The following is a 25,529-nucleotide window of genomic DNA, read 5'->3' as shown; positions in this document are numbered from 1 at the left end:
CATAACCGGAAACGAAGAGTCGCACTAAACAGTAGAATACAATAAGCCCCGCCCACTGCATACCATCCCTGAAAAGCCTTAAGCTAACTGACATCAACTGAAACGTCATTTAAGTTTTATATACGCAAGTCTTATACACAGTCCCTTCGCCGTTCTGCGATCGCACAATCAAGCAAACTCCGCAATATCCGGAGGAGCGTGCGATTCTTCAAAACTTCCGTAGATTCCGGCCGACAAGTCACGTGACGTCATCGCAACGCGCGTTCAGCCGAAGCCGTCTTCAATTCGCGTGCATCGAACACGAGTACAGCTAAAAGCACTCATTTACCAACAAACACCACTGTGAAAGACCGCGAGAAACTATTTCGTGCGATTACGATTTCGCTAATTCGGGAAGTTTTTTTCCGAAAAAACAAACAACAAAAAAACAAACAAACAAAACTTCGCAAACGGAATCACAAATCTAGAGAAAAAAAAAGTCGCAAGATAAAAATCCCGCCCACTTTAGAGTCACACCAACCGGTGAAAGAGAGCCAACGCTTAACCTGACGCCGTGTTTAAGTTCACTTCATTCTAACGCACGGCTTGTTCCGTCACACGCCGCTAAACGGACTCTGAACAGCTCCGAACACTTATTAAACCGAACCGGAAGTAACGGAAACGTACTAATCAGCTGAAACAGAACGCTAAAGCGCACTCTCAGGCCTCGCTGTAGGATGTTCCGCGTTACTGAAGACGTACGGTGTCGAGACGCCCGTGTACGGAAATAACATCGAACGTGGACTTTGTGAACCGTCACGCCGCTAACATCTACAGACGAGCTGAACCTCAACAGTTCCCTCATCACGCGCGCACACACACACACACACACCGCCGTCAGGATTTAGGACGAGCGCCGAAGTTAATCAGCACGGCGCGTGCGAGTTCTTCTCAGATGGATGCAGAAGTATAAACCGGACTGTCGGAGAAGTGCTGCAGGTTTAAACACTCGCTCTATGGAAAGCAACACCTCGCAGCTCAAGCACAAGACTTGGAAAAGCTCAAAGATCAAGCAAGAACAACCCCCACCCCCCTTCACACACACACACACTCGCACCAGATGAAGTCGACATGTTCACCGTGTCGCACCTACGCTGATTTCACGAACAGGTCTGTCTCTAGTGTAAATCCGTGTCTTCTTCACGTGTGCCGACGCGGTTTAACAGACACCGAGACTTCCTGTCATCTATAAACACGGACTAAACTTCACCGTAGAGCTGAACGCGAGAAATTTATAAACGGGAGATTTATTTCCTTCCACGTTCCTTTAAGCGATAAGAACAGTCACCACACACACACACACACACACACACACACGTGTTAATGCTGGATTTGAGCGCCATTTAAAAATTAAACAGCCGCCTGACCAATCCCGGGCGAGAGCAAAAAATACCGTACACTACTTCATTAGGCACATTCACAGAGTTCATTACAAAACCGAATACAAAACTAAACACTGCATTTTTGTTTCATGCACGTCAACAGAGTCATTAGTGCTGCACCATGACGTATGCGATGTACAGTATTTACTGAGCACCAGGCTCCCCCCCCCCCCCCCCATCTCACACACACACACACACACACACACACACACACACACTGTAAACATTTAGTAGAAATATAGAAACCTATAGGCAGGAACTGCAATAGATTAAGCTCATCACATATGCAGATTATTATTATTTCGATGTAGGAGTAATCGGAGGCATCTGATTGGCTAAGGAGTGGGTTTTGATTGGCAGCTAGGTGACCTGAGATGGGAGTTGTGAACGTAAACGTGTGCATAAGCAGCAAAATTGTTAAAAGCAGGGAAAATTGTGCAAAAAAAAAAAGGGGGGGGGTGGGGGGGGTTGATAATGTTTTTAAATAGGGTTACGTTCCATAAACAAGATGTTTGGAATTAAATTGGGGAAGTAAGTGCTTTAGAAAATTAATAAACGAACTCCAAGGTCTCATGGATCAGCGCCGAGTTTTGACCCAGCATTCGGACTCCAAAACACTGAATTTTTAGCTCCCGTTCAGAATCATCTCGTGTCCCGGGCTCGGTCCAGCTGAGTCTCCTGGAGGTCTTAGGGAACCCGTCTTCATCACCAGACCGCCCACGGCGAGACCTCCAGCGTTCAGGCCCCCGGGAGAGAGAGACTTCCTGTAAGAAAGCGGGAAGGTTCGCTGTTAGAGACTGGAAGAACATCAGATCAGATCAGATTTATAATTCTTCACACAGAGATGTTGCGTGAACGCTTGCATACTTCATGCTTAAAGTGAGTGTGTCCACTAGGGGGCAGTGTCTCATGAACCAAACCAGAATTTACAGGAAACAAAGAGATTCAAAAACAAACATATAATGAAGAAAACAAAATCAAAACACAGTAAAAACAATACTTTCCTACAAATCAGTCTTTATGAAGCTCTATAATAAATCCGTGTGTTATAATGCGTTCATAAGGCAATATGATTACACATCAAACTTTACAGCCATCTTTATTATACATTATAAATCATGACGCGTTCTAAGTAGCGTCTTACGTCAACATCCCTTTCATGCGTAAATTTAGACACACCATCATTCTTTTATATTTCCTCTTTCTGCTTAAAATTGCATGTTATAAGAATGTTGATTCTGTTTAAATAATACTTGTATTCAAATGGATCGTACATGAGTACAAAAAAAATTGACTGTCCGTAAGCATGAAAGGGATGTAATGGATTATATTACATTCTTTTAATAGTTTATAAATTCATTATAATCAACACAACAAACAAAAATTATAACGATGTGCATTATGCCTAATGAAAGCACCCCCCCGACTCGTCCATGTTAAGCGAGAAGTGATTACGTCGTGGATTTTAATCGAGTAACGGAATAAACGACGCCTTTGAGGTTTAGTTTTAATGGCGTTTCCTTGCTTTGTGCTACGTCTTTACCGAACAAATATAGCAAAAGGTCGTGATCTTAGGAAAAATCGCCACAATATCACGATTGTTGCTTTCTGAAAAACTGACCAATCAGCACTCGGCTAGTTAACACACAGCACCGTGGACACGCGCAGGATGAGGTCACGAGTACGGGCTGATTTACACTCGTGTTGAAGCGCGTTCACTTTACGCCCTACGTAGTGATCTCCCACGTTCACATGAAGCTCGGCTCACCGAAACGCCATCTTCTTCAGTAAATGAGCGTCCACCACGTGCTCCGGTAACGACTGCGCCGTCCGCGAGCTTCCTGCTCCATCGCCAAACATCCCGGAGAGGTGATTTTCACGCCGCGGCTCCAAAGACGTCTGAGAGTGAAGAAAAACAAACAAACAAATAAAAACTCCACCACCATTGCTGAAGCAAGACAGAAATATGAATCTATAGATAAAACGTTAGGAAGACTGCTCAAGTCGTGCCTCATCACTCCTTGGCAACTGTTGCTAGGCAGTCATTTCTAACTTTTTAAAGCCATATTCTTTTTGTACCCGCGTTTTCTGTTAGAACACAAACAACAGGTTTGCTTTGGGTTTTTTGGACAAAATTTGGGTCACATGACTAACGGTATCGGAAATGAATATTAACGTAAACAATGATGAAGCCTGTTATGAAGGATCTGTAGCATCTACCTCGGACTGGATCCCCGGTGGTTCCGAGTCCTCCATGTGTAGAGCACACAGCTCCAGCTCGATGTCCCGGTCCGGTTCGCTCTCTGTTCCGTCCCGAACCAGGAACTCGGGTCCACGTTTCCCGGCAGTGCTGAAGGAGCTGCGTCTCTGCTCGCTGACACACACACACACACACACACACACACACACACACACACACACACACACAGTTAGTGCTGAAATAAACAAGTACCCTAAAAAACAGTGTCTTTTTACTGTCTGGCGTTCTCAGACTAAAAACTCATGTGAGATCAGGTGAGAGAATCAGGTATTACTCCCACTCAGAATCTGCCCTATGAGTAATCATCACTGACACCAAACACACACACAGCTAAAGTGGAAGTCAGAGCTTTACAAGTGAAAGCGTGCGTTACCTCTCTAGGAACCCGGAGCGAGTTGACTCAAACCCACAGGGACTCCACCGGCACTCGCCCTGTCCCACATGAGAGCTGTAATCTGCAATAAACAAACAGAAATAAAATATATGAGGAAGGGGGGCACAGCAGCAGTCATGTCAGACAACTTGACAACCTCTAGGTGGTGCTGGTGTTCCATCATCATCATCATCATCATCATCATGTCCCTTTCCTTCCATTACATTTGATAATCAATGCTGCTAAACCATAAAAATAAAACTGGGAGTAATTGGAACAAGCCAGTGAGGAGGAAATAAACACTGAAAAAGCCTAAAAACACTGGAAGGATATTATACTTTTTTATTGAATAATTAGGATTTCTAACATTGTAAACTTCGATCACTATACCAAACATTTTTAATAATCACACATTTATATTTTTATATATATATATATATATATATATATATATATATATATATATATATATATATACACATACACACACATATATACACATACACATACACATACATATATATATATACACACACACATACATACACACACACATACATACACATATATATATATATATATAAAAATATGTATGTGTGTATATATATATATATATATATATATATATATATATACACACATATATATATATATATATATATATATATATATATATATATATATATATATATATATATATATATATATATATATATACACATACATACATACATACATACAAAATGCATATTAAAGTATACCAACAATTATACCAATAACATGTAAGGTTTATGTTCTTATACATTTTATAATGATTAGCTACATAGTTACCTACATAACAGAATTATTATTATAATACTAAACATTATTGTTCTTCATTCATTCATTCATTTATACACATTGTACAAAGGTTTTGTTTGTTTTATTTTATTTATTTAACATCACTATTATTATTATTATTATTATTATTATTATTATATTTGACAATTCGGAGTCTGGACTGGTTTGGAATCTATTATATTTTTTTTTTTTTTTTTTAAATAACAGAAAACCCTGCTGCTGTTTTCCGTAGAATCGTTATCTGGACAGCAGGGACGGATGTGTGATTTACTGACTCGTTTATTTATTTTTAACGCGCTCAATAAATAAATAAGGGTAAAAACAAAGTGTGCACTTGATTAGCGACTCAGTGTCTCCACATTGCTAAACTCCTGACTGATTTGGATGCGTTTGGAGCTCACGCTCTCTCTCACACACACACACACACACACACACACACCCACACCTCTGAAGTTGATGAGCGTGGTGGTGGCGGTGCGGCCGTGCGTCGCCGTGGCCTGTACGGGCTCGGTGGTGTGGTGGTCTGTGCGAGACGAGCGTGAAATGGCGCCCCACTTTGAGATCATAGGACCCTCGCCGAACGGGATGATGGGGTCCTCGTCCTTCACACGTCTGTACGGCTCAGAAACGTGCAGCCAGTGTTTAGACGTACACTCGCCGTCCTGCCGAGCGAGAGAGAAATCCGTGCATGTTGATCACATTAACATTATTTTTTTTTAATTCAACAGGCTCGCTCAAACTTCAGTGTTTAACTTCGAACAACTTCAGGATTCCCTGACGGTCATCATTCTGACATCTCTGCTGTGTTTCGTTGTTAGAACGTGTACAGGTTGCCAGGTCTGTGCTTTTGATTTTTATTACGTTCTTATAAACAGCTTCATTAGTTTCTTTTATAAAACGGTGCTAATAAATTGTGTTATAAACCAAATTATACAGTGCAGATAACTCAATTAGATAGACGACACGCGAAAGAGAAAAACATACATAAGTTATTCTAATAATACGCCAGCACTAGTGCTTACAGTACAGCAAATGATAGAGACGCTTCGGCAGAGACATTATTCTGATTCACATTTACACTCATTCATAAAGTACTATAAAGTGACTCAGTGTGTGTGTGTGTGTGTGGAGTGATTTTTCTCACCGTGTGTTGGGAACAGGAGTGAGAGTAAAGAGGTTCCGAGTCGAACGGGCCGACGGCGCCACACGACCATGGCGAGTAACGCCCGAGAGGTGTGTCTGCACCTCCACATTTACAGCTCATACACACACCGCTCTCCACACGCTACACACACACAGTGAGAGAGAGAGAGAAAGCGACAAGACTTTAGCAATGGTCAGTAAAAGTTGAAAAACCCATTTTAAAGCGATATTTTAAAAGAAAGGCAGCACCGAATAAGCACAGGATAATAAATGCGAGATAAACCCCTGTATAGGATTATTCGCGCGAGAATGAATCAATAAAAGAAATTATTCTTCATTTCATTCATTCATAGAAAGTTTATTCGAGTCAGCCTTCTTCCTACTACATTTTAGGATAACGTGATTATACTCATTCATACCATGGTCTGTCTGAATACTCGATTCTGATTGGCTGGAAGGTGTGAATACATTAACATACAGTTTAAGAGTTACATAAAGTAGTACATCACAGCTTCATTATTAGCAGAGATACGGCACAGACTCGGGTAATTCTCACACACACACACACACACTCATTTCCTAGATTATAAAATAAAGAAAGAAAATGAACCGTTATTCTTATCCCGCGTCAGATTTTGAGCTGCAAACAGCGACCACGGATACAAGCGGGACGATACGTGGCTAGGTGTGCACCACACCGTTTTAACGCGCTCCGCTTCTCTACCTCCATATCGTGCGGTAAGATCGTGTAATGCACACTCGGTAGTGCGACGTGCGTGTGCGGCGCGTCTCCAATAACGACGCTGTGACTTTAACTACTTTATGCAACTCTAACTGCGTGTTGCTGTGGACAGACCATAGTATAACCTTTACATAACTAAACCCCAGTTTTTTTTTGTTGTGTTTTTTTTTTTTAACTGACTTAATTTCTCCTCCTTATTGTTTCAAATGACATGAAACATCACTGTTATGGAAAACATTACACTACTATTACCTTTATTATTATTATTTATTTTATATGGAAAAATACGCTGCTAGTCTGGAAGATTTACAGGTTTCATGATGAAGCGGAGCATTTTTCTTTCCTGCAGATGGAAACGTACTGACTCTGTGTGTGTGTGTGTGTGTGTGTGTGTGTGTGTATATATATATATAAAAATATGCGATATTCATCATATTTATCTTGCACGTAACTACACGACTGTGTCTAATTATGGAAATATTTATAATCAACATTAACATTTTTAATTAAAAAAAAAAAGAGAAAAGAAAAATATTTCCCGAGGTATTCCCAAAGTAACACAGGTTTAATTCTCCTTACTTACTGGAATAAATGAAGCGCGTTTTTGATTTTCTGATCGTTGAGAGTTTAATAAAACTCATTTCACAGAAAAAGAGAATGAAAGAGAAGAAATAACAGAAGCGGTGAACTCCTCCGTCTGTTTTGTTTAAACGCCCACTAACATGCAACAGGCGGCGTTTGGAAAAATAACCGTGAGTCAGCAGGCAGGGGGGTGTGCTGCCAAACTGTCCAGCGTGAGCTTGGGTACACACACACACACACACACACACACACACACACACACACACACACACACAGTAGAACCGCCACTTGCTCAGATTCATCAGTTGCTGAGCAACAGTTCCGCTTTAAATGTCTGTAACACCACACTGAGGGAGGACGACGTTCTGCTGTCACACTCGCAAACTGAAGACTTCTAATGAAACACACACACACACACACACACACACACACACACAGAGAGACAGACAAACACACCTCGGAGCAGAGATCCACAGTAAAGACGGGGGAATGCTGCGGCGCTCGGCCCGACACGTGATGCTGGTGCGCCCACTGTTCCTGACGGAGAGGGTAGAAATCCTCAGAGCCCAGAGCGACTCGGCCATACGCCTCCTGACACACGTACCAAACATTACACACTAATACAACACTATACACGCACAGTATTTTGTGTTTGGACGGGTCAGATCCCAAAAGACAAATATATATAAACAAATAAAGGATTAAGTCTCCCTTTTGGAGAAATATAAAAAAAAAAATTTATTCTAAAAATATATAGCCTATACGTTCATAATCAATTCATATTTTATCGAAGTAAAAATAACAAAACATAACACGGCAATAAAGTAATTTCACACGCATTGAATTATTTCTGCACATTTCAGAAAGGCAACACGATCCGTAGACGAGCGTTAAACGTTTTTAATCACAGCACAAAACATTCTATGCTGCTACTGGCTCTAAGCCCCGCCCCCACACCCCTGGTTACTGTTGCCATCTAGAGCGAGCTTCCAAAAAAAATCTGGAAGGTGTTGTCAAGGTTACCATAATATGAATCGTTTCATTCACAACATGCCTTCTCAACTTCAAAAGATCAGCAAGAGAAGCTACGGATGTAAAAATAACTGGACAAAATAAATAAATAAATAAATAAATAAACGAACGAACGGGTCAGAGACGTGGCTCTCGGGTCCATCTTAAGCAGGAACTATATTTGATAGAGTTTTTGGCGTGGTAAGCACGGACTAAGTCGCACCATGTCAGTCGGGGGCGGAGCTATTTTCAGGGCCGGAAAGACGTAAACAAACACTAATGAATTAAAAGCTAGAACCATGGTGACCATGGTTACTGCAACACGTACCCGGTGCAGGGCAGCTCTCCTGCTGGCGGCGGTGCAGTAGGCGCTGTCGAGAGAGTTGAAGCGCTCCCGGAGAGGGGGATGATAGATGGACGAGTGCAGCACCTCCAGAGGGAGCGAGTTGCTCCGGCCGTCCTGTCTGTGGTACAGCTGAGGCCTCCAGAGACGCCGACTGTCGTAGACCGGCGCGTACACGCCGTGACCGTGGGAGTGAGAGTGAGGGAGCGGTGGGTAAGAGGGGGACGGGGGATACGGAGACAGCCCTAAACGAGACGGGAGGGGCGAGTCAGGGTAGGGAGGAGCCAGAGGAGGCGGGGCTGAGGAGTCAGAGGCGGGGCTGGAGCGAGGGAAGCGATGCAGGTAGGGTTTGTGAGGGTTCGACAGAGGAGCAGGGAAATAATTATCTACAGAGAGAGAGAGATAAACAAAGTTCAACGAACGACTACGTTTTATTTTATACTTCTTAAAGATATGAGCTGCTAAAATGTTCTGGAGTTCTGCAGAAGTTTCTTGTTAGCCCTGTCCATGCTTGGTTACTGTTACTATCTGGATCAAGCTTCCAAAAAATTGGAAGCCGTTGTCAAGGTTACCACAAGGTTGATCATCTATACATTCATTTGCTAAAAGGTATGTAAAAGGTATGAGAGAGAGAGAGAGAGAGAGAGAGTCACCAGACGGGCAGGACGGCAGATCGTATGCAGATCTCTGTTCAGGAAAGTACGTGAGCTCGTGGTGAGCCCTTTGCGGTAGAGAAGAGGGTTTCAGGAGCAGTGAGGTGTCTGCAGGAGGTCCTGACGCCGGGCTCTTCGGAGGAGAACCCGTTTTCCTGAGAGCAAGGGAAAAGGAAAAAAAGCGCCAGGCACATGCTCAATGTTCTAGAACCTTCTACACATGCAAAAGTTCAACTGAGCAGAGATCTTTTCATTTAACTTAATTAAACAGGTGATGAAATGGTGCAACACTGAAGAGGTCACGTCTGACTGACACGATCCTGAAGCGTTTCATTCAGAAACCTGTAAACTATCCGCCGTTTAATTATAGACGCATTTAGAACTTATTTATTAAAAACAGCAGACATGTTAAGAAATACCATAACCACCTAACAACCAGTGAAGATAGCACAGTAACCACCTAGCAAAAACCTGGGACACCCTACCCCCCACTTAAGATACAATGGCAACTGCATAGCAACCGCAGGGGACACCCGAGCAACCGTCTAAGATACATAGCAAAAGCCTAGCAATCACCCAAGTTACCATGGCACTCACTTAACAATGCCTGGGACACCCCAGTAACTACCCACGAGATCTTAGAAAACCCCAGCAGTCATCTAATATACCATAGCAACAGCCTAGCAACCACCAGAGATACCATAACAACCACCTAGCAACATCCTTGGAACCACCTGGAACACCACAGCGATCACAGAGAGGAACAGTTTCTTTAGTCAATTAATTTCACCACCTGTTTCATACGTCTGAAAAGTGATCGGCTGTAAATAACATTTTAATGTGACATCTGTCTGTGTGTGTGTGTGTGTGTGTGTGTGTGTGTGTGTGTGCGCGGAGGAATCGTTTCTCACAGGTCTTGGCTGGTAGCCAGGAATCCATCAGCCAGCTCTTTCATGACCTCATCCTGCTCCTGCTCTCCTCCTCTGGGCACGAGGCGAGTGGGGGAGGAGCTCTCCGAGGCCACACCCTCCGGCTCGTCGACACACACGTCTACAGCTGAGGATTTAACGGCCCCAGTTTTGGGCAGGAGGGACGGCCTGGTTCCTGAACCAACCTTCTTATTCCGCATTCGGTACCTCGGAGGAGAGATGGGTAGAAGAGCAGTGAGATGCTGCGCGTGTGTGTGTGTGCGTGTGTGTGTGTGGGCGGACGTGAGCATGAACACGAACAAAGAAACGGAGTGGAAAAAAACTCCCGTGTTGCTCTATATACACGTTATGTAAGCAGTGCTCTCTCCTGCAGAACGCTCTGGTAGCACGTGAAAGTGTGTAACGCACCAACGTTTATAAACGGTCGTTCCTGTGTGAATGTGTTTATAATCGTGTGTGTGTGTGTGTGTGTGTGTGTGTGTATAATCATGCGTGTAATCATGTGTGTGTGTGCTCACTTTTCCAGCTCGTCCTGGGTGTGGGCGAAGGTGCAGTTGACACCTCGTGGGCAGGTTCCTTGCTGCCGCAGGTCTCGGCACATGCTGGTCTTGTATTTACTGTTGGGCTGAGACTAACACAGGATTTTTTTTTTTAATGAGGGGGAGGGGGGAAAATAAATAAATAAAGTCAGACCCAGACTGAATTAATTTTTTTTTTTTTTTTTTACTTTTGTAAAAAATAAATAAATAAATAAATAAAATAAACACTTTATTAATTTTAGGAAAACATTTGCAGTTCATGTTGTAATCTCACTCTTACCCTTCAGTCCATTTTACTTGGTTTACAAATACGAGTTATTTTCAAGCGCATTAAAAAATTTGTTTACTTTTTTTCTCCCCAAAATGAGCAAAAATTTCTCTCCATCAAAATACCATTTAATCAGAAACCAAATCTGCGTCCAAAACGCCGTCCTGCGCACTTCACCTAAACACACTACCCTATTAACATCTTTACTCTAACGATTCAAACAAACAGCATTTCTATAGTTTAAATTTAAATAGTTCTACAACTTGAATTTTCGCCTTTCATTTGCATCCAAGGTGTAGCGGTAGAGTGTTGGCTCCGCCCACTTTGGTTCCACAAAGGGGGTCGCACTTGCACAAGTTACACTTTTTTTTTTTTTTTTGAACTTTTATATAAAAAAAAAAAAAAAAAAAAAAAAAAAAACTCATTTTTGATCCGTTTTACACAACAGGCCCCGTCCCAAATCTCACACTAAATAAAATGATAGTAAAAACAGCGTGTATAAGAGGCAGAAATCCTGATGTAAAGCACACAAGGAGGCGAATTTCGACAGCGTGTGTGGCGTTCTCAGACTATCAAACTCGTGTGAGATCAGGTGAGAGAATCAGGTGTTTCTCTCATTCAGAATCTGCCCTAACGAGTAATCATCACCGACACCAAACACACACGGCAAACAAACTCCTCCTCCTCCTCTAGCTAGGACTCGTAAGAGCGTTGTTATGGTAACGCTGTGACCATCACATGACAATATTTTCATATCAGAACAAGTTAAATGAAGTGCTCGGGACAGAGATTTCCACGGGAGGGGGCTAACTTTTTGATAGAGTTTAAATCAGTGTTCAGGCTTCGCACGTACGAAATAACTTTTATGCGATACACGCCGTGTGAAATCCAGGAGCCGGGAAGCTATGAGAAGAGTTCTGAGCTTACCGGAAATGTCTCGTGACTCTTTTTGCTGAAATTCTGGATGAACTCAAAGAGCCCATGGACCACAACCTTCACCGCCAACATCACAGACTCGAGCTCCTCCCACGAGGGGATGGCCGTGTCTACACACACACACACAGAGAGAGAGAGAGAGAGAGAGAGAGAGAGGAAAAAAAAAGGTCATTCAAGCATCCTCACACTCCATTATGTGAGAGAGAGAACACACACACACACTCACCCAGGTTCTGGTCGATGCCAGCAAGGAGTTCTAGCGGAGCTCGGAGGATGTTGAGGTTGGCCGGGTCTCCGGTTCTCTGCAGGACGATCGTCAACTCCTGCACGCTCTTCGTAAAGGATTCTGGGGACTGGAGCTGGAACGAGGGAGTGGAGGAGAAACGATATCTTTATTTAGATCAAAATGACGCTGCACACAAAACGGATCTTGTACGGCAGCACTACTTGTATTGTTCTCTGCTTGATATATCGCTTTGCTTGTATCTTTCTCATCTGTAAGTCGCGTTGGATAAAAGCGTCCGCTAAGTGAATAAATGTAAATGAGTACAATGTAAATGGTGTGTGTGTGGCGTTCTCAGACTATTAAACTCGTGTGAGATCAGGTGAGAGAATCAGAGGTTTCTCTCATTCAGAATCTGCCCTAACGAGTAATCATCACCGACACCACACACACAAGAATCTTAGGGGGTGTGTGTGTGTGTGTGAAAGAGAGAGAGAGAGAGAGAGAGAGAGAGAGAGAGAGAGAGAGAGAGAGAGAGAGAGAGAGAGAGACACATGGAAGTGTTTTAAACTTTGAGGATGTTTTCAGAAGGACATTTTTAGCCTCCATCAGAAAGCTGGTTTGATGTAGGCGTCTTTGTAGGTGGACATTTTTTTTTTATTATTATTTATTTATTTATTTATTTCACTCCGGATCGCTAGAGAAGAAGCCAAACCTTGTGCTAATTAATCATGGAAAATATATATATATTTTTAAATTATTATTTAACTTATTTATATTTGTGTACTTTACTTACTATAAAAATAAATTTGACTATAATATACAAGGTAAAATAAATAGAATTTAAAAGACTTGATCTAAAATTCAACTTTAGCACCGTAGAGTATTTATACGTACAAGTTGTATTTATACGTAAATGACGCAATGAATAAAAAAAAAAAAATGTATTTTTACATTAACAGCTACACTACAAAAATCTACTTAACCAGCTTAACTGAACGAACACTGCAAAAACTAAACTAAAATAATACAGAAACTAAATCTGGAGGGACAAAAAGTGCCCAAAGTGAGAAAGCCCCGCCCCCTGACTGCCCCCTATTGGCTAAGCCACGGACGCAAAATACTTTACGCCAAACGCGCACTAAAACACTCTGGTAAACCCAGCCTCAAAGAGAAACGTGAGAAATAGAGAGTAAATAAACAGGAAGTGTGCGGTACCTTGTCTATGATGGACTGCATGTGTGATTTGTGGACGAGGTCGCCGTACAGCAGCGAGGACCACTGCTCGGGAGAGATGCGGAGCCCCGCCTCCATGGCGATGTGGACGATCTGGGCGTCGTGTTCACGCCTCAAAGCCTCGTACGTACGGAACTCCTCCTTCAGCTGCATCAGGGACGAGTCTTCGTCACGCTTGGTCACCTGAGGAGATTCAAATTTGACGGTCGATGAACATGAGCGTTTATTACGAGCTCGTCACTCTCAGTGCGGTGTGTCTGGCGTTCTCAGACTATAAACTCATGTGAGATCAGGTGAGAGAATCAGGTGTTTCTCCTGCTCAGAATCTGCCCTATGAGTAATCATCACTGAAACCAAACACACACACACGCACACCACCTCATTTACCCTCTATTATTACAGCCTATATTTATAGCTAGTCTCGTCCAACTGCTGCGTCAGGAACACTTCTCTACTCCTTTTACAACCCCACCAGGAAAAGAAACAGTGCTCTGTTGCATTCTGGGATAGGGGTGACATTCCTGCCCTGCCAAGAATGCTGGAGTAACGACATAACACACCTCGTGACGAACACACACACCCCTCTCAAACATTTAAGTATCTTTACACCACACGAAGTACGGAATAAAACAAACGCTCCATGGCATGCGGCTTTAATAAAGTCATCGACATCAGCCGCATTGCTGCTCTGACCTTAAAGCAGGAAGCTCGGTACAGAAGCTGCACCACGTGACCGATGCTCGTCTTGGAGGCCTGAGGGAACCGAGCTTCCAGCTTCTGGACCACGAAGAGCACCAGAACCTTGCGAGAGAGCGCCGAGCCGTCTTCGAGAGCAAGCAGTACGAGCTTTAGTGCGTCCTCCTGCATCGCTGCGTGGGAAAGAAGAAAGAAAACACACAGACGTTTAGACACAGATGTGATCAGGTCCAGGGGTAGAGGCCTCGTGTACCTGGTGTTCTCAGACTAAAAACTCACTTTTGAGATCACATGAGAGATTTTTCTCCCAATCAGAATCTGCCCTATGAGTAATCATCATAGACACCAAGCAAGACAGCATGCATACAAATAAATAACGTTTATTCTAAAAACCTGCGCATGTTGAAGTGTTTATTAATAATTCCCCACAGACACTGGGAAAACACGGAACTGCAGGGTGTTGTACACACGAGAGCGGCCTCTAGAGGCCAAAGAAAACTATCAAATTTTGTCGTGTTATTTGAAGTGTTTTTTATTCATTTTGGACGTGGAGGGAAAAGCAAGCCAGAGTGGCATCTAGGGGGAGTCTTACCACACGACTGCATGGAGACCTGCCTTTAGAACACAGACCTTCCCTTTGTGCACATCTTTAAACCCCACAGCGCAACACGCGCGAGACTCACCAGGTCCAAGGAACTGACACCCTCGCGCCCGGACGGCGGCCCACAGGTTGGCGGAGAGCTGCTGTGGGTTCTGGTGCTGCAGGATGAGCTCGGTGATGGTGCGTTCTCCCAGAGAGCGAGCCGCCCGCAGCGCCCTCACACGCCCCTCCTCCTCCACCAGCTGGCAGTTCACCAACGTCACAAGCTTCCTCTGCATGGGCCGACTGAGCGCGCTCGCACTCGCAGACACCACGCCTTTCACACACAGGACAGGGGAAGTATAGTTTAATAACTTTTTTTATTAAATAAAAAAAACAAGTGACATCAACCTTGGGATTAGTGCGAGTGAAGCTTACACAATCTTTACACCTGTGTTTAGCCCCGCCTTCTTTATATTCAAAATAGAGAGCTACTATTGTGAAGTTTATACAACAATTTAACGGTCTGTAACAATTCTTTTGTACTTTGTACTGCAGCTTGTGACCACAAGATCCACATGAACCTCGTTTTAGTTCCTCTAAACAGTTCCTTGGTTCCCACATCTGAACCTCGGTACTGACGCAAAGCCAAATTTAAAAATCGCATCCGTCTCCCTATTTAAAATATATACTAAATAAATTTATTTAATATAATAAAGCTGCACGTCCTCGAGCTGGTAGAAACTCTACGCTTCGTCTGACATACAAACCCCACCCACACACCCCAAACAGGAAGTGCTACACACACGGTCTCATAACCACAAGAACAAAAGCGCACAGAGCAGCACGTTCTCACCATCTCTCACGCCCTCACACACACACACACACACACACACACACAGTTGAGACTCGTGCTTGTACCTTTGCCCCCGGTGATGGGTTTGAGGTACAGAGCCAACTCTTCCACACACGTCCTGCACACGTCATAATGCTGTGTGTCTTCGGCGCTGGCCAGACACACACTCTGGCTTTCAGGAACCTACACACACACACAAAATAATATTAACCTCATCAGCTACTTTGTCTTATACCAAGTTCACTTTTAAACTATTGTTTGAAACCACATGTCCAGAGAGGTATAAATTCCCCCCCCCCCCACACCCCCCCCTACAATTTTACCACAACTATTTTTACCCTTCCCACCTCATCACACGTCTCCACCCAATGATGTGTGCAACGCACCAACCAAATCTTTCCTGCCACACCACCCACTATCCCATTCATAGTCTTCCACAATACCACCTGTTTTGACCCACCCACCCACCCCCCTCAACTCGCCTACAACCCCCTCCGCCACACTCCACCCCACAATCCCTCGCTCACCGGCGCCCCCACCAGCAGCAGCAGGGCACGGTTGACAGGCAGCAGCTCGATGTCGATGCCGATGGCGGTCTGGTCAAAGGGACAGGCTTTACGGTGCAGTTTGTGGAGACACGTCTTACACACGGTGTGCGAGCAGCCCAGGCTGATGGGTTTGTGTCCGCCGCCGTTGAACTCGTTCAGGCAGATGGGGCAGGACAGGAACTCCGTCCACTGCGCCGCCTGCACGGGCATCCTGGCACCTCCGGGGGGCGTTCACGTGCTTACAGAGATCACATGACGCCCGGGACCGACCGCTCACACACACCTGAGGAGAAACAGGCGAAATTATTTATAAAATAGTCGTTAATAACTGTTTATCAACGCGATTAAGTGCTGACAAGAGTTCTGTGGAACGTCAACGTGCATTTAAGCTTTAATTTTACCAAACGCACATCCGACTCCATCATCGACTCATCACCGCTCATCAACGCGTCAAACTATTTACAGCAAAAGAACGAAAGAGAAACCCTGCTCCGGCACTTGTGAAAAGAACCTGAACGTTTAAGACTTTTTAAAAGATTCAAAATCATTCATCAGAAAGGAGTAAGAAAACGGAAGGAAAGAAAACGAGAAGAGGGCGAGGGCGCTGAGAACAGACACGGGGAAACAAACTGAGGAAAAGAGGAGAGAGAGAAATAATGCGAGGAAAGAGAAGGCAGGAAAAGTTGAGAGAAAAGAACGCAGGAAAAAGGGAAACGAGAAAGCGGTGAAAGAAGTGAGAGAAAGAAAGGGGGACAAGAAAGAGAGAAAGACATGTTCGATCAGAGAGGAAAAAGAAATGTCAAGAAAAAAAATAAGGACAGAACAAGAGAAAAGGGAAAAAAAGTCAAGTTAGGGTGGATAGTTAGGAAAACAGGGAGCCGAGGAAAGGGCGAAAAAACAGAACAGAAAAATAAACGAGAAAGAAAAAAAAGGTATAAAGAAAGGGATAGGATGAGAGGGGAAAAAAAGCAAAGAAAAAAAAAGGGATGAAAAGAGAAAACAGAAAGACGGAAAGGAAAGATTGAAACGAAATGTTAGAAAAGAATAAATGAGATGATGGAGAAAGAATAAAGGAAAGAAGGGAGAAGGCTGAAAGAAAGGCCAGAACGGAAAGAAGGGGAGTGAGGCGAGAGAAGAGAAAAAAAAGAAATTGAAGAGGAAGAGAAAAGGGTGAAAGAAAAGAAGAAAGGTGGGGGGAAGACTAGGACAGTGTAAGGAGGGGGGAAACGGGAGAAAGAAAAAAAGATGACAGAAAGAAAAGAACGATGAAATTAGTGGAAAAGAGACAATGGAAGAAAAAGATGAACGGGAGAAGAGAAAAGAAAGAAAAGAAAAGGGGGACAGAAAATAGAGAGGAAGAAAAAGATGAGAAAGAAGACTGGAACGAGAAGATAAAGAAAGAAAGGTAGTAAGGGGGAAAAAATTAAAGAAAAAGCTGTGAAAGAATTACGAGCACGTGGTTGACCCATGTGCTGCGCGTGCACGTTCCTGCACACCGCGCGCTTATTAGAGGCGGCCGCGGTTAACAGGCCGACACATAACCCCGGGCACTTTAGAGGTGCAGCGCGGTGGCCTGTGAGTCGCCATTTTGTCTCGCTTTTGTCCTAACGGGATAGTTACCGTCATTTTTTTCTTCGAGACTAGTTCGCGTGTGAACCGCTCGAGCCCCGTCGTCCTCCTCCTCCCCCACAGAGCTGCAGACTTCACGGCGCCGGCACTGAGCACGTGCATGTTCCTCTCTCTTTTACACCGGGAAAGGTTGTGTCTCACAGCGCCAGGCACCGCGACTTTAAAACGTGGTCCGGCGCAGAGGGCGAATCCCGATTTCACTCATTACTACCTACATAAGTGCACTACATGGCGTATATAGCGATGTCTTCTGCTCCCTATTTAGTGCACTACATATCCAATAGGAACCCGTTTGGGATTCGGACAAGTTTTTCTTCTTCGGTTGGTTATTTGGAGGCTCACTTGGAGCGAGCACACTGCCACAGCGCCCCCTACCGAGCCCCTCGAGAGCTTTACTACCGAATTCGGGCTAGCAAACTCCAAAAGAGATTTAGCCCTGAAGTGGAGGAAAAAAAACTTGAAGTACTAAGTCGTTAATAACTTCCGTCGACTTAATATCTCATTATTTTGACATAATATATTTTATTTTTTTTACTTAATATCTCGTTATTTCAACTTAATCTCATTGTTTCAAGATAGTGTGTCACTGTTTCAACCCAATACTAGCTTGTTATTTCAAGCTAGTATCTCTTTATTTCAAATAAATATATAACCATTTTGAGTTAATATCTCATTATTTCAAGATAGTGTATCATTGTTTTGACATTTCTCGTTATTTTAAGATATTGCTTCAACGGAATATAAAGATAGTAAGGCATGTCCTTATTTTGATACCTCATTATTTCAATACGTCATTATTAAGATTTAATATCTCATGTTTTCAGGATAGTATGTTATTATTTGGGTGTAATACCTTGGTATTTCAGGGTATGTCGTTATTTTGACTTAATACCTTGTTCGTTTGAGTTACTTCACATTGTTATTACATTGTTATTTTGACCGTTTAAGATTTAGATTTTTTTAAATTACTCCTACGCTTTGGATCGTTGTCGCTGCATAATCCAGTCACGCTTGAGTTTCAACTTACAGACTGAAGACGGGACATTCTCCTTTAGGATTTTCTAGTAGAGAGCAGAATTCATGTTTCCCTCAATTACTGTAAGTTGCCCAGACCCTGAAGCGGCAAAGCATCCCCACACCATCACACTTCCTCCACCATGCTTGACCGTAGGTACGATGATCTTTTTGTGGAATTCTTACGCCAGATGTAGCAGGACTTCATGCTGCTGAAAAAGTTCTATTTAAGTGTAGATGTGATTGAACAGGGTTTGCAGTAATCAGGTCTGGTTGTGTCTAGTCCAGCTGAACCCCATTATGAATGCAGTTTCATAGATCTGGGGAATTAGTAACTACAGGGGCAAATACATTTTCACACAGGCCCAGTTGATACTGGATAAGCTTTTTTGCTTCAATAAATAACATTATCATTTAAAAACAGTATTGTGTGTCTACTCAGCTCGCCTTTGTTTTGAGCTTAAATTTCTGAAACCATTCAGTACGAGATCTACACAAACACAGAAGAAATCAGGATTGGGGCGGGGGGGCAAATACTTTTTTCTAATTTGATGAAAGATAATAAATCAGTGTCGTTATTTAATGACTACAGTACTTATTTTCCCATTGGGTGTTAGTTCAGGAATGTCGTGTGAAGCATGTTAAACGCAGTTTACTCTTTTCCTCTCTGTTAAATCATAGTTCCTCTACAAATGTACAGTCAGCATTATTAGCATGTCATACTGCAGGATTTCTGACGAGTCACATTGCGCAGCTGACCTAAATGACTAAAACTGTGTCGCCAGGAAGCAACCAACGCCCCGTACTTCCTCATGGACCATGTGCCACTGAGCAAACATCAGTGCAACGGATAGAGGCCTCAAACTAACCTGTTCTAGTGCATTGTGGGATTTCATAAAAAACACAAACTATGCATTTATTATACTTTTATATAGCAGCAGTAGGGGTGAGATACAATAATGTTCATTTGTACATGTTACTATACACACGCGAGTAGTTTAATGCCCAATGCAGATGTTTATATACTCATTTGCATATTTTTGTGGTTCCATACAGGTGAAATCCCGCCTCTTTAATAAGCCGGAATAAAAGAATTGGCATACTTTACAACATTTTTATTTAAAGCAGCTAAATAAAATGCACATTTTTTGCAGTCTATACACATATATATATACTGGATGAGATTTCACCTCGGTACAGCATTCATATTTGTCCCTGTGATCCAGTAGAGTTTTTGTTGTGCTGAAGAAATGATGACGGAAAAAAAAAACCCCAAAAAAACCCCCTAAATAACAACCATTCAGTCATCAAGACACGTGAGTAATGACACGCTGAGCTCATCATGACGCTGTGTCTCATCCAACTGCTCAGGTTTAAAACCTCAACACAGAAAACCGAAACCCCGCTGCTGCTGCATAGACGGTAAGGTGTCAGAGATTTAAAAATAAATAAATGAAAGATCAAAGGCAAAACATGACGTTCAAGTCTGACATAAATTCTAGTAACTTCATGCTGCCTTCAAGTCCTCCTCAGAAGCCGGTGTGTACGTGTTTCGCAGGTGGAGATGCGGTACGACGTGGTGCACGCAGTGGTTTTCGCTTTGGAAAAAAAACTTGAAGCGTGAGAAAACGTTTTACTTAAATCTTACCGTCTTCCGCGGACGTCACATTCGTACTGCGTCCGCGATGACTTTCCGTTATCGAATATCCGATTTACAGAAAGAAAAAAAAAAAACAAAAACCCTACGTTGTTATTATAACGTCGCGACGCCGTTCACCTCGTAATTACGATATTCCTGATCAAACTTGAAGACAGCAACGTTAACGCCCAGAGTACTTTTAGATACACAAAACATCAGCCACGTCTGCAGAAATCCACCTTCCGACATCGCACTGCGTACTAATAATAAAGAGAAGCCTAATTATACTCCGACATGACGCAAAGGCCGTGTGATGTAAGCCAAGACATGCACTGATGGGCGTGCGAGTTAAAGGGGAAACTCATTCCTCCAAAGCCAAACCCCGAATTGGCCCGCTTAGAACATGAACCCCTAGACACAGACGAGTCAGAGGGCAGAGAAGGGGGGCGTGTGGGGGTTTCCAGATCACTTTACAAGGCTCTTAAAAGTTCACCACAACAGGACTATTACCAGTGTGTTAGAACATCCTGTCCCCCTACACACACACACACACACACACACACACACACACACACACAGATCTAACTCAGACATCAGATGACTCCTGGTGCATGATGGGACAGCTCAGTGCACACAGTGTCCATCACGTCACCTCTGACTCGCTCTGATTTTACATTTCTTTATGTTATTTATTATGAACAAAAGAATCACTCAATCATCTCCTCATGAATGGTCTAAACTCACACACACACACACACACACACACACACGAGTGTGTAAACATTTCTAAACTACATTTCTAGATTCACTTCATAGTGTCTGTTCAAAAGAATCGACTCTGAATCGAGTCGCTGAGCTCATCACTCCTCGGTACACGGCAGACCTGAAACTTGCTCGCGCCCTTTTATACTGAACGCTTCCTCTCCCTCTGCCTCTGCCTCTGCCTCGGTGGAACTTCTCTAAACACTTTCACTTTTCTCTAACGCTTGTGTTTCTGATAAACCAGCTAGTGACTCCTACAAACTTCTCCCCCTCCGTTTAACCAGAGGAAATAATTCATAACGAACACCGTGTAAGATTTAGATTTGGGCACGTTACTCATACAAGTACTTCAGTGCCATTATAATGCGATTACAGGTTTTATTAAAGGGTTAGTAGCTAAAGATGTCGCTGGAGAGACCAAACAGAAGTTAAGCAAGTGCTGTCCGAGTCAATCGTGACGATCGAGTGAAAGAAAATCTAAATACAAACGTTATAAATGTGAGAAAAATCCAGCTGAAAGAGAGAGCGCGGGAGAGAGCGTTGAATCAGCATTCAGCGTTTTGCGTGAGAGCGAACGAGCTTCGGATTTAAAAGCCGCTCAAGCCGTGATAAACGTTCCGACTCAATTTACAAGATTCCTTTAAAGAACGCTTTTAAGCGAATCGGATCGTGCGATCGAATGGATCACGCCGGCGTATTTCGGTTGCGTGACTGCAGGTCTGTATCTCCCAAATAAAATTAAACCCAGAGAGACTCACACTTTCTGCTCGAACCTTTCCCAGCATGCATCACAAAATTGAAGGATTGTAGAAAGTAACGGACAAAGACAACATTTCTACCAAAGACGGCGGTTAAAGAGCTCATTTGCGTTTCTGTCTCCGTCTCATAACCGCTCGTGCAAAAAAAACAAAAAAAAACCCTGCTGATTAAAGCGGCAGTCTGTAATGTTTAAGAGCGTTTCCAGAGCTGTAATATCATTATCTCAGTGTCATGGTGGCTTTAAAAAATTTGAGCTGCAAGTCAATTTTTACAAATAATTAAATAAATAAATTTATTCATTTAGCGGACGCTTTTATCCAAAGCGACTTACAAATAAAGAAATACAAGCAAGTGGAGAACAATACAAGTACTGCTACTGTACAAGATCTTTAACTGAGTTCTAGAGAAGCAAGGAGCACCAAGTCGAGGTTTGTTTTTTTTAAATAACGATGGGTTGGCGTTTTACGGGTTGGTTAGGTGCTCACGGAAGAGGTGGGTCTTCAGCTGTTTTTTGAAGATGGTGACAGATTCTGCGGTCCGGATTGAGGTTGGAAGTTCATTCCACCACTGAGGGACAGTCAGTGTGAAGGTTCTGGAAAGGGACCTTGAGCCACGCTGAGTAGGCACTACTAAGCGTCGGCTATTAATCGATCGCAGATTGCGTGAGGGAACGTAAGCCTTCAGGAGAGTGTTGCGGTAGGGCGGTGCTGTTCCAATAATAAGTAATAAGCGTACTATAACTTATTATAAATAAATAAATAAGTGTACTATCTGTGCTGGACGTCGTCCTTTGTTAGTCACGGTCGAAGGTATATGCTGGATATCCTATGCTAGCTCTCTTTTTCCTCTCTACTTCTACTGACATTGTCATTTCTGGGCCAGAAATATGCAAACAGGAGGTTGTAACGGTCTTATATTTCGATGACGCCATTTCCCAGCAAAAGCAATGCACGCACTCACTCACGTTTACTCACCACTTTATCCTGGGCAGGGTCGCACACACGTTCATAAAACTCATTCACACCTAGGGGTGATTTATCTTAGCCAATCTACCTACTTAAAACAAAGAACCCGCTCTAAATCCATTCAGTTCACAAAGCAACTTGACTCTACGTTTCATTTCATCCAAGTGTGCATTAGGTAAGAAATCTGGAGGCAAAAAAAATCAAAACAGCTCTGCCCATACTTTTGATTCGATCCGATTCACTCAGTCGACTCCCTGAACTGAATCGAACACAAACGATTCAGCTGCGTGCAGGTGAAAGTTTTGCTGTAAGAGACACTTCCTCATGCACCACCCTAATTTCTGAGAGCCACACAAACATGACTACGTGCAGAAACACAGATATTTGTTCCCATCTGAGGCAAGCAATTAACCTAATTACCAATAATACCTCGTTAACATTTATAAACCGTGCCTTAATTAGCACAGCATTCATTATTATATTTCAGAAGTACGAAACGTGCTGCAGAGGTGTTTTAAAAGGCGGGTAAATTGCAAAATGTGTTTACGTGAAGCTTTTTTTCTGCATTCCGACAGGTTATAAATGAGATCAAATTAAATCAATTAAAAATCACCAAAAAAAAAGTGATTCTTTTTTTCCCCCCTATTCACACTTCCATAAATGCAAACGTCAAGCTATCAACTTGTCAACCTATAAACTTCATTTCATTTCATTGCACAGATATCTAGTGCACTGTGCAGCATCTCACCTTAAACTAGATCAGTATATACCTATATATATTTATTTACATCAGCTGTTAAAGATGGTGCATGCATTTATTTATTTAGTTACTAATATTGCATAAGAGTGCATGAGTATAAATCGTGACAGCTGTGTGCTGGAAATAAATAAATAAACAAACAAACAAACAAACAAACAAACAATAAAACGCAAACAAAACACAAACAGCGCCTTGCAATTTCATGCATGTCCAAGTCGCAACTTCACTTACCTTACAGCACAGTGACAAATCATCTTATAAATAATCCAGCTTTCTTCCCACGTCAAGGAAATAATTCCCCCAATTTAACCTCAAACCCTCAGAAAGAACCGGAAGGCACTTTGTTCCACGGTTAAAAGTCTGAGTCTTGTCCAGGACATCATATTAAACCCTACTTGTCATGTCCATCCAGCTGAAATGCGCGACCCCGCAAACACGCTCGCTCCCGTGGGCTCTGAACACCGAGAGCTCGCGATTCGATGTATCCGTCCGCCGTGATCACGTGATTATACGACACCTTGCAGCACGGTGAGTACACTTTATTTAAAAATAATAATAATCATCATCATCATCATCATAATATGAAGAAGAAGAATAAGGAAGTCCTCTAGGAATCGCGCGAGAGGAATTATTATGAGTGTGTGGAGACAGGTGAAGGAGCGCGCAGGGATTGTGTGAGGAACTACTTCTCCTCCAGTGGAGTAAGGATATCAGATGTGAAGTGGCAAAGCCGGAACGAGCCGCTTTTCGAGGCGTGGGCCGCGTCGCTTTTTCTTTTTTAAAGAGACCGTACGTGATAAAGTGCACGCTTAACTACTATCAAGTAGGAAAATACAGTACGCAGTGTTTACTTTTAAACACTATTTAGTACCATAGTGTGTGTGTGGTTTTTTGTTTTGTTTTGTTTTGTTTTGTTTTGTTTTAAAGCAGGACTTTTGCTTGCTTCCTAATTGTGGTTTACAGCATTGTGCGGCTCACTTCAAAGTGACCAAGTTCCCTACTCCCTTAAAAAAAAAAAAGCAGGTCATAAAGTGTTTCTACAAACTATAGCATGCATGCATCCTAAAATCTATAACATAATCTGCATGGTATTGCATGATACACTCGTTTTTCTTCCCAACTAGACCACCCACTCGAACCTGAGGAGAGAGAGAGAGAAGGAGGAAAGAAGCAAAAAAAAAAAGTTATATATGTTTTAAGGGTAGGGGTGGGCCACCAAACATAAAGTAGTAAGAGAATAAGAGAATTTCATCGATTTCCTCTTGAGAGTGAATGTAATATTTTCTAGTTCTAAGAAAAGGGTATGTCTGTCGGCCTGTGTATGAATGCAGGACGGGAAGGATATATATGTACAGCGTGCAATAACATCAGACTGTGACGCAGACATGGATGCACTCTTACACGGTATACCAAATAATGCAAGTCATGTGTGTGTCGTGTAGAGGAGAAGCAATCAAACACAGATTGCCAAAAAGTAACTAAGGAGGGACGATAGCAAAACGTATAGGACATGGTGGCTGGGGTCTGAGTGACACCTGTGACATATGGGGTCCGAATCAGGTCGAATCTTGACAAGTTTGGCCTTTAAGTGCGGTGAAAATATTGGCTATGTCGAGGACAAATTCAGGAGGACTGCATACTGCAGTGAGTAGAGCCTTTTCCCAGGCTTCATCAGTAAGGTGTACCTGTAGGTCGTGTTCACACTGATGTATAATTTTGAACTGGGGAGCTTTGGTCAGTTTTGAGGATGGAAATGCTTCATTGATGAGAGAGGTCAGAGTACGGCGACTCAAAAAAATCACTCTTTACAACCGTGATGACC

At 42.9% G+C, this 25,529-nt stretch overlaps 1 protein-coding gene across 2 annotated transcripts; it reads right to left on the bottom strand.

Moving 5' to 3' along the window:
* Positions 1–1,595: 1,595 nt before the first annotated feature.
* LOC128620258 (roquin-2-like) lies at positions 1,596–24,096 on the bottom strand. 2 transcript variants are annotated; one of them, XM_053645087.1, is made up of 19 exons: positions 23,939–24,096; positions 16,159–16,462; positions 15,697–15,814; positions 14,879–15,112; positions 14,193–14,368; positions 13,482–13,682; positions 12,267–12,399; positions 12,032–12,150; positions 10,816–10,928; positions 10,280–10,504; positions 9,369–9,523; positions 8,701–9,101; positions 7,818–7,952; positions 6,039–6,179; positions 5,340–5,556; positions 4,055–4,136; positions 3,642–3,795; positions 3,190–3,320; positions 1,596–2,185 (listed from the first exon to the last, which is right to left on the bottom strand). In XM_053645087.1, the coding sequence occupies exons 2-19, from the start codon at positions 16,387–16,389 to the stop codon at positions 2,047–2,049; spliced, it is 3,105 nt and encodes a 1,034-aa protein (XP_053501062.1). In that variant the 5' UTR covers positions 16,390–16,462; positions 23,939–24,096; the 3' UTR covers positions 1,596–2,046. The 2 variants fall into 2 exon arrangements, with proteins under 2 accessions (XP_053501062.1, XP_053501063.1); XM_053645088.1 differs by lacking the exon at positions 23,939–24,096 and adding an exon at positions 17,800–21,032.
* Between the last annotated feature and the right edge of the window lie 1,433 nt (positions 24,097–25,529).

The sequence above is a fragment of the Ictalurus furcatus genome, chromosome 16 (genome assembly GCF_023375685.1).
Source record: "Ictalurus furcatus strain D&B chromosome 16, Billie_1.0, whole genome shotgun sequence".
NCBI classification, from domain to species: Eukaryota; Metazoa; Chordata; class Actinopteri; order Siluriformes; family Ictaluridae; genus Ictalurus; species Ictalurus furcatus.
The sequence above is the reverse complement of the archived record's forward strand: the minus strand, read 5'-3'. Positions and strand labels throughout refer to the sequence as shown.

What these genes read in the sequence shown, in the direction of transcription:
- LOC128620258 (XM_053645087.1), bottom strand. Translation starts at nt 16,389, where the DNA reads ATGCCCGTGCAGGCGGCGCAGTGGACGGAGTTCCTGTCCTGCCCCATC. An exon ending in TGCTGCTGGTGGGGGCGCCG is followed by an intron (nt 15,815 to 16,158) that starts GTGAGCGAGGGA and finishes GTGTGTGTGTAG; the next exon opens with GTTCCTGAAAGCCAGAGTGT. An exon ending in TCTGCCGTCCTGCCCGTCTG is followed by an intron (nt 9,102 to 9,368) that starts GTGACTCTCTCT and finishes CTCTCTCTGTAG; the next exon opens with ATAATTATTTCCCTGCTCCT.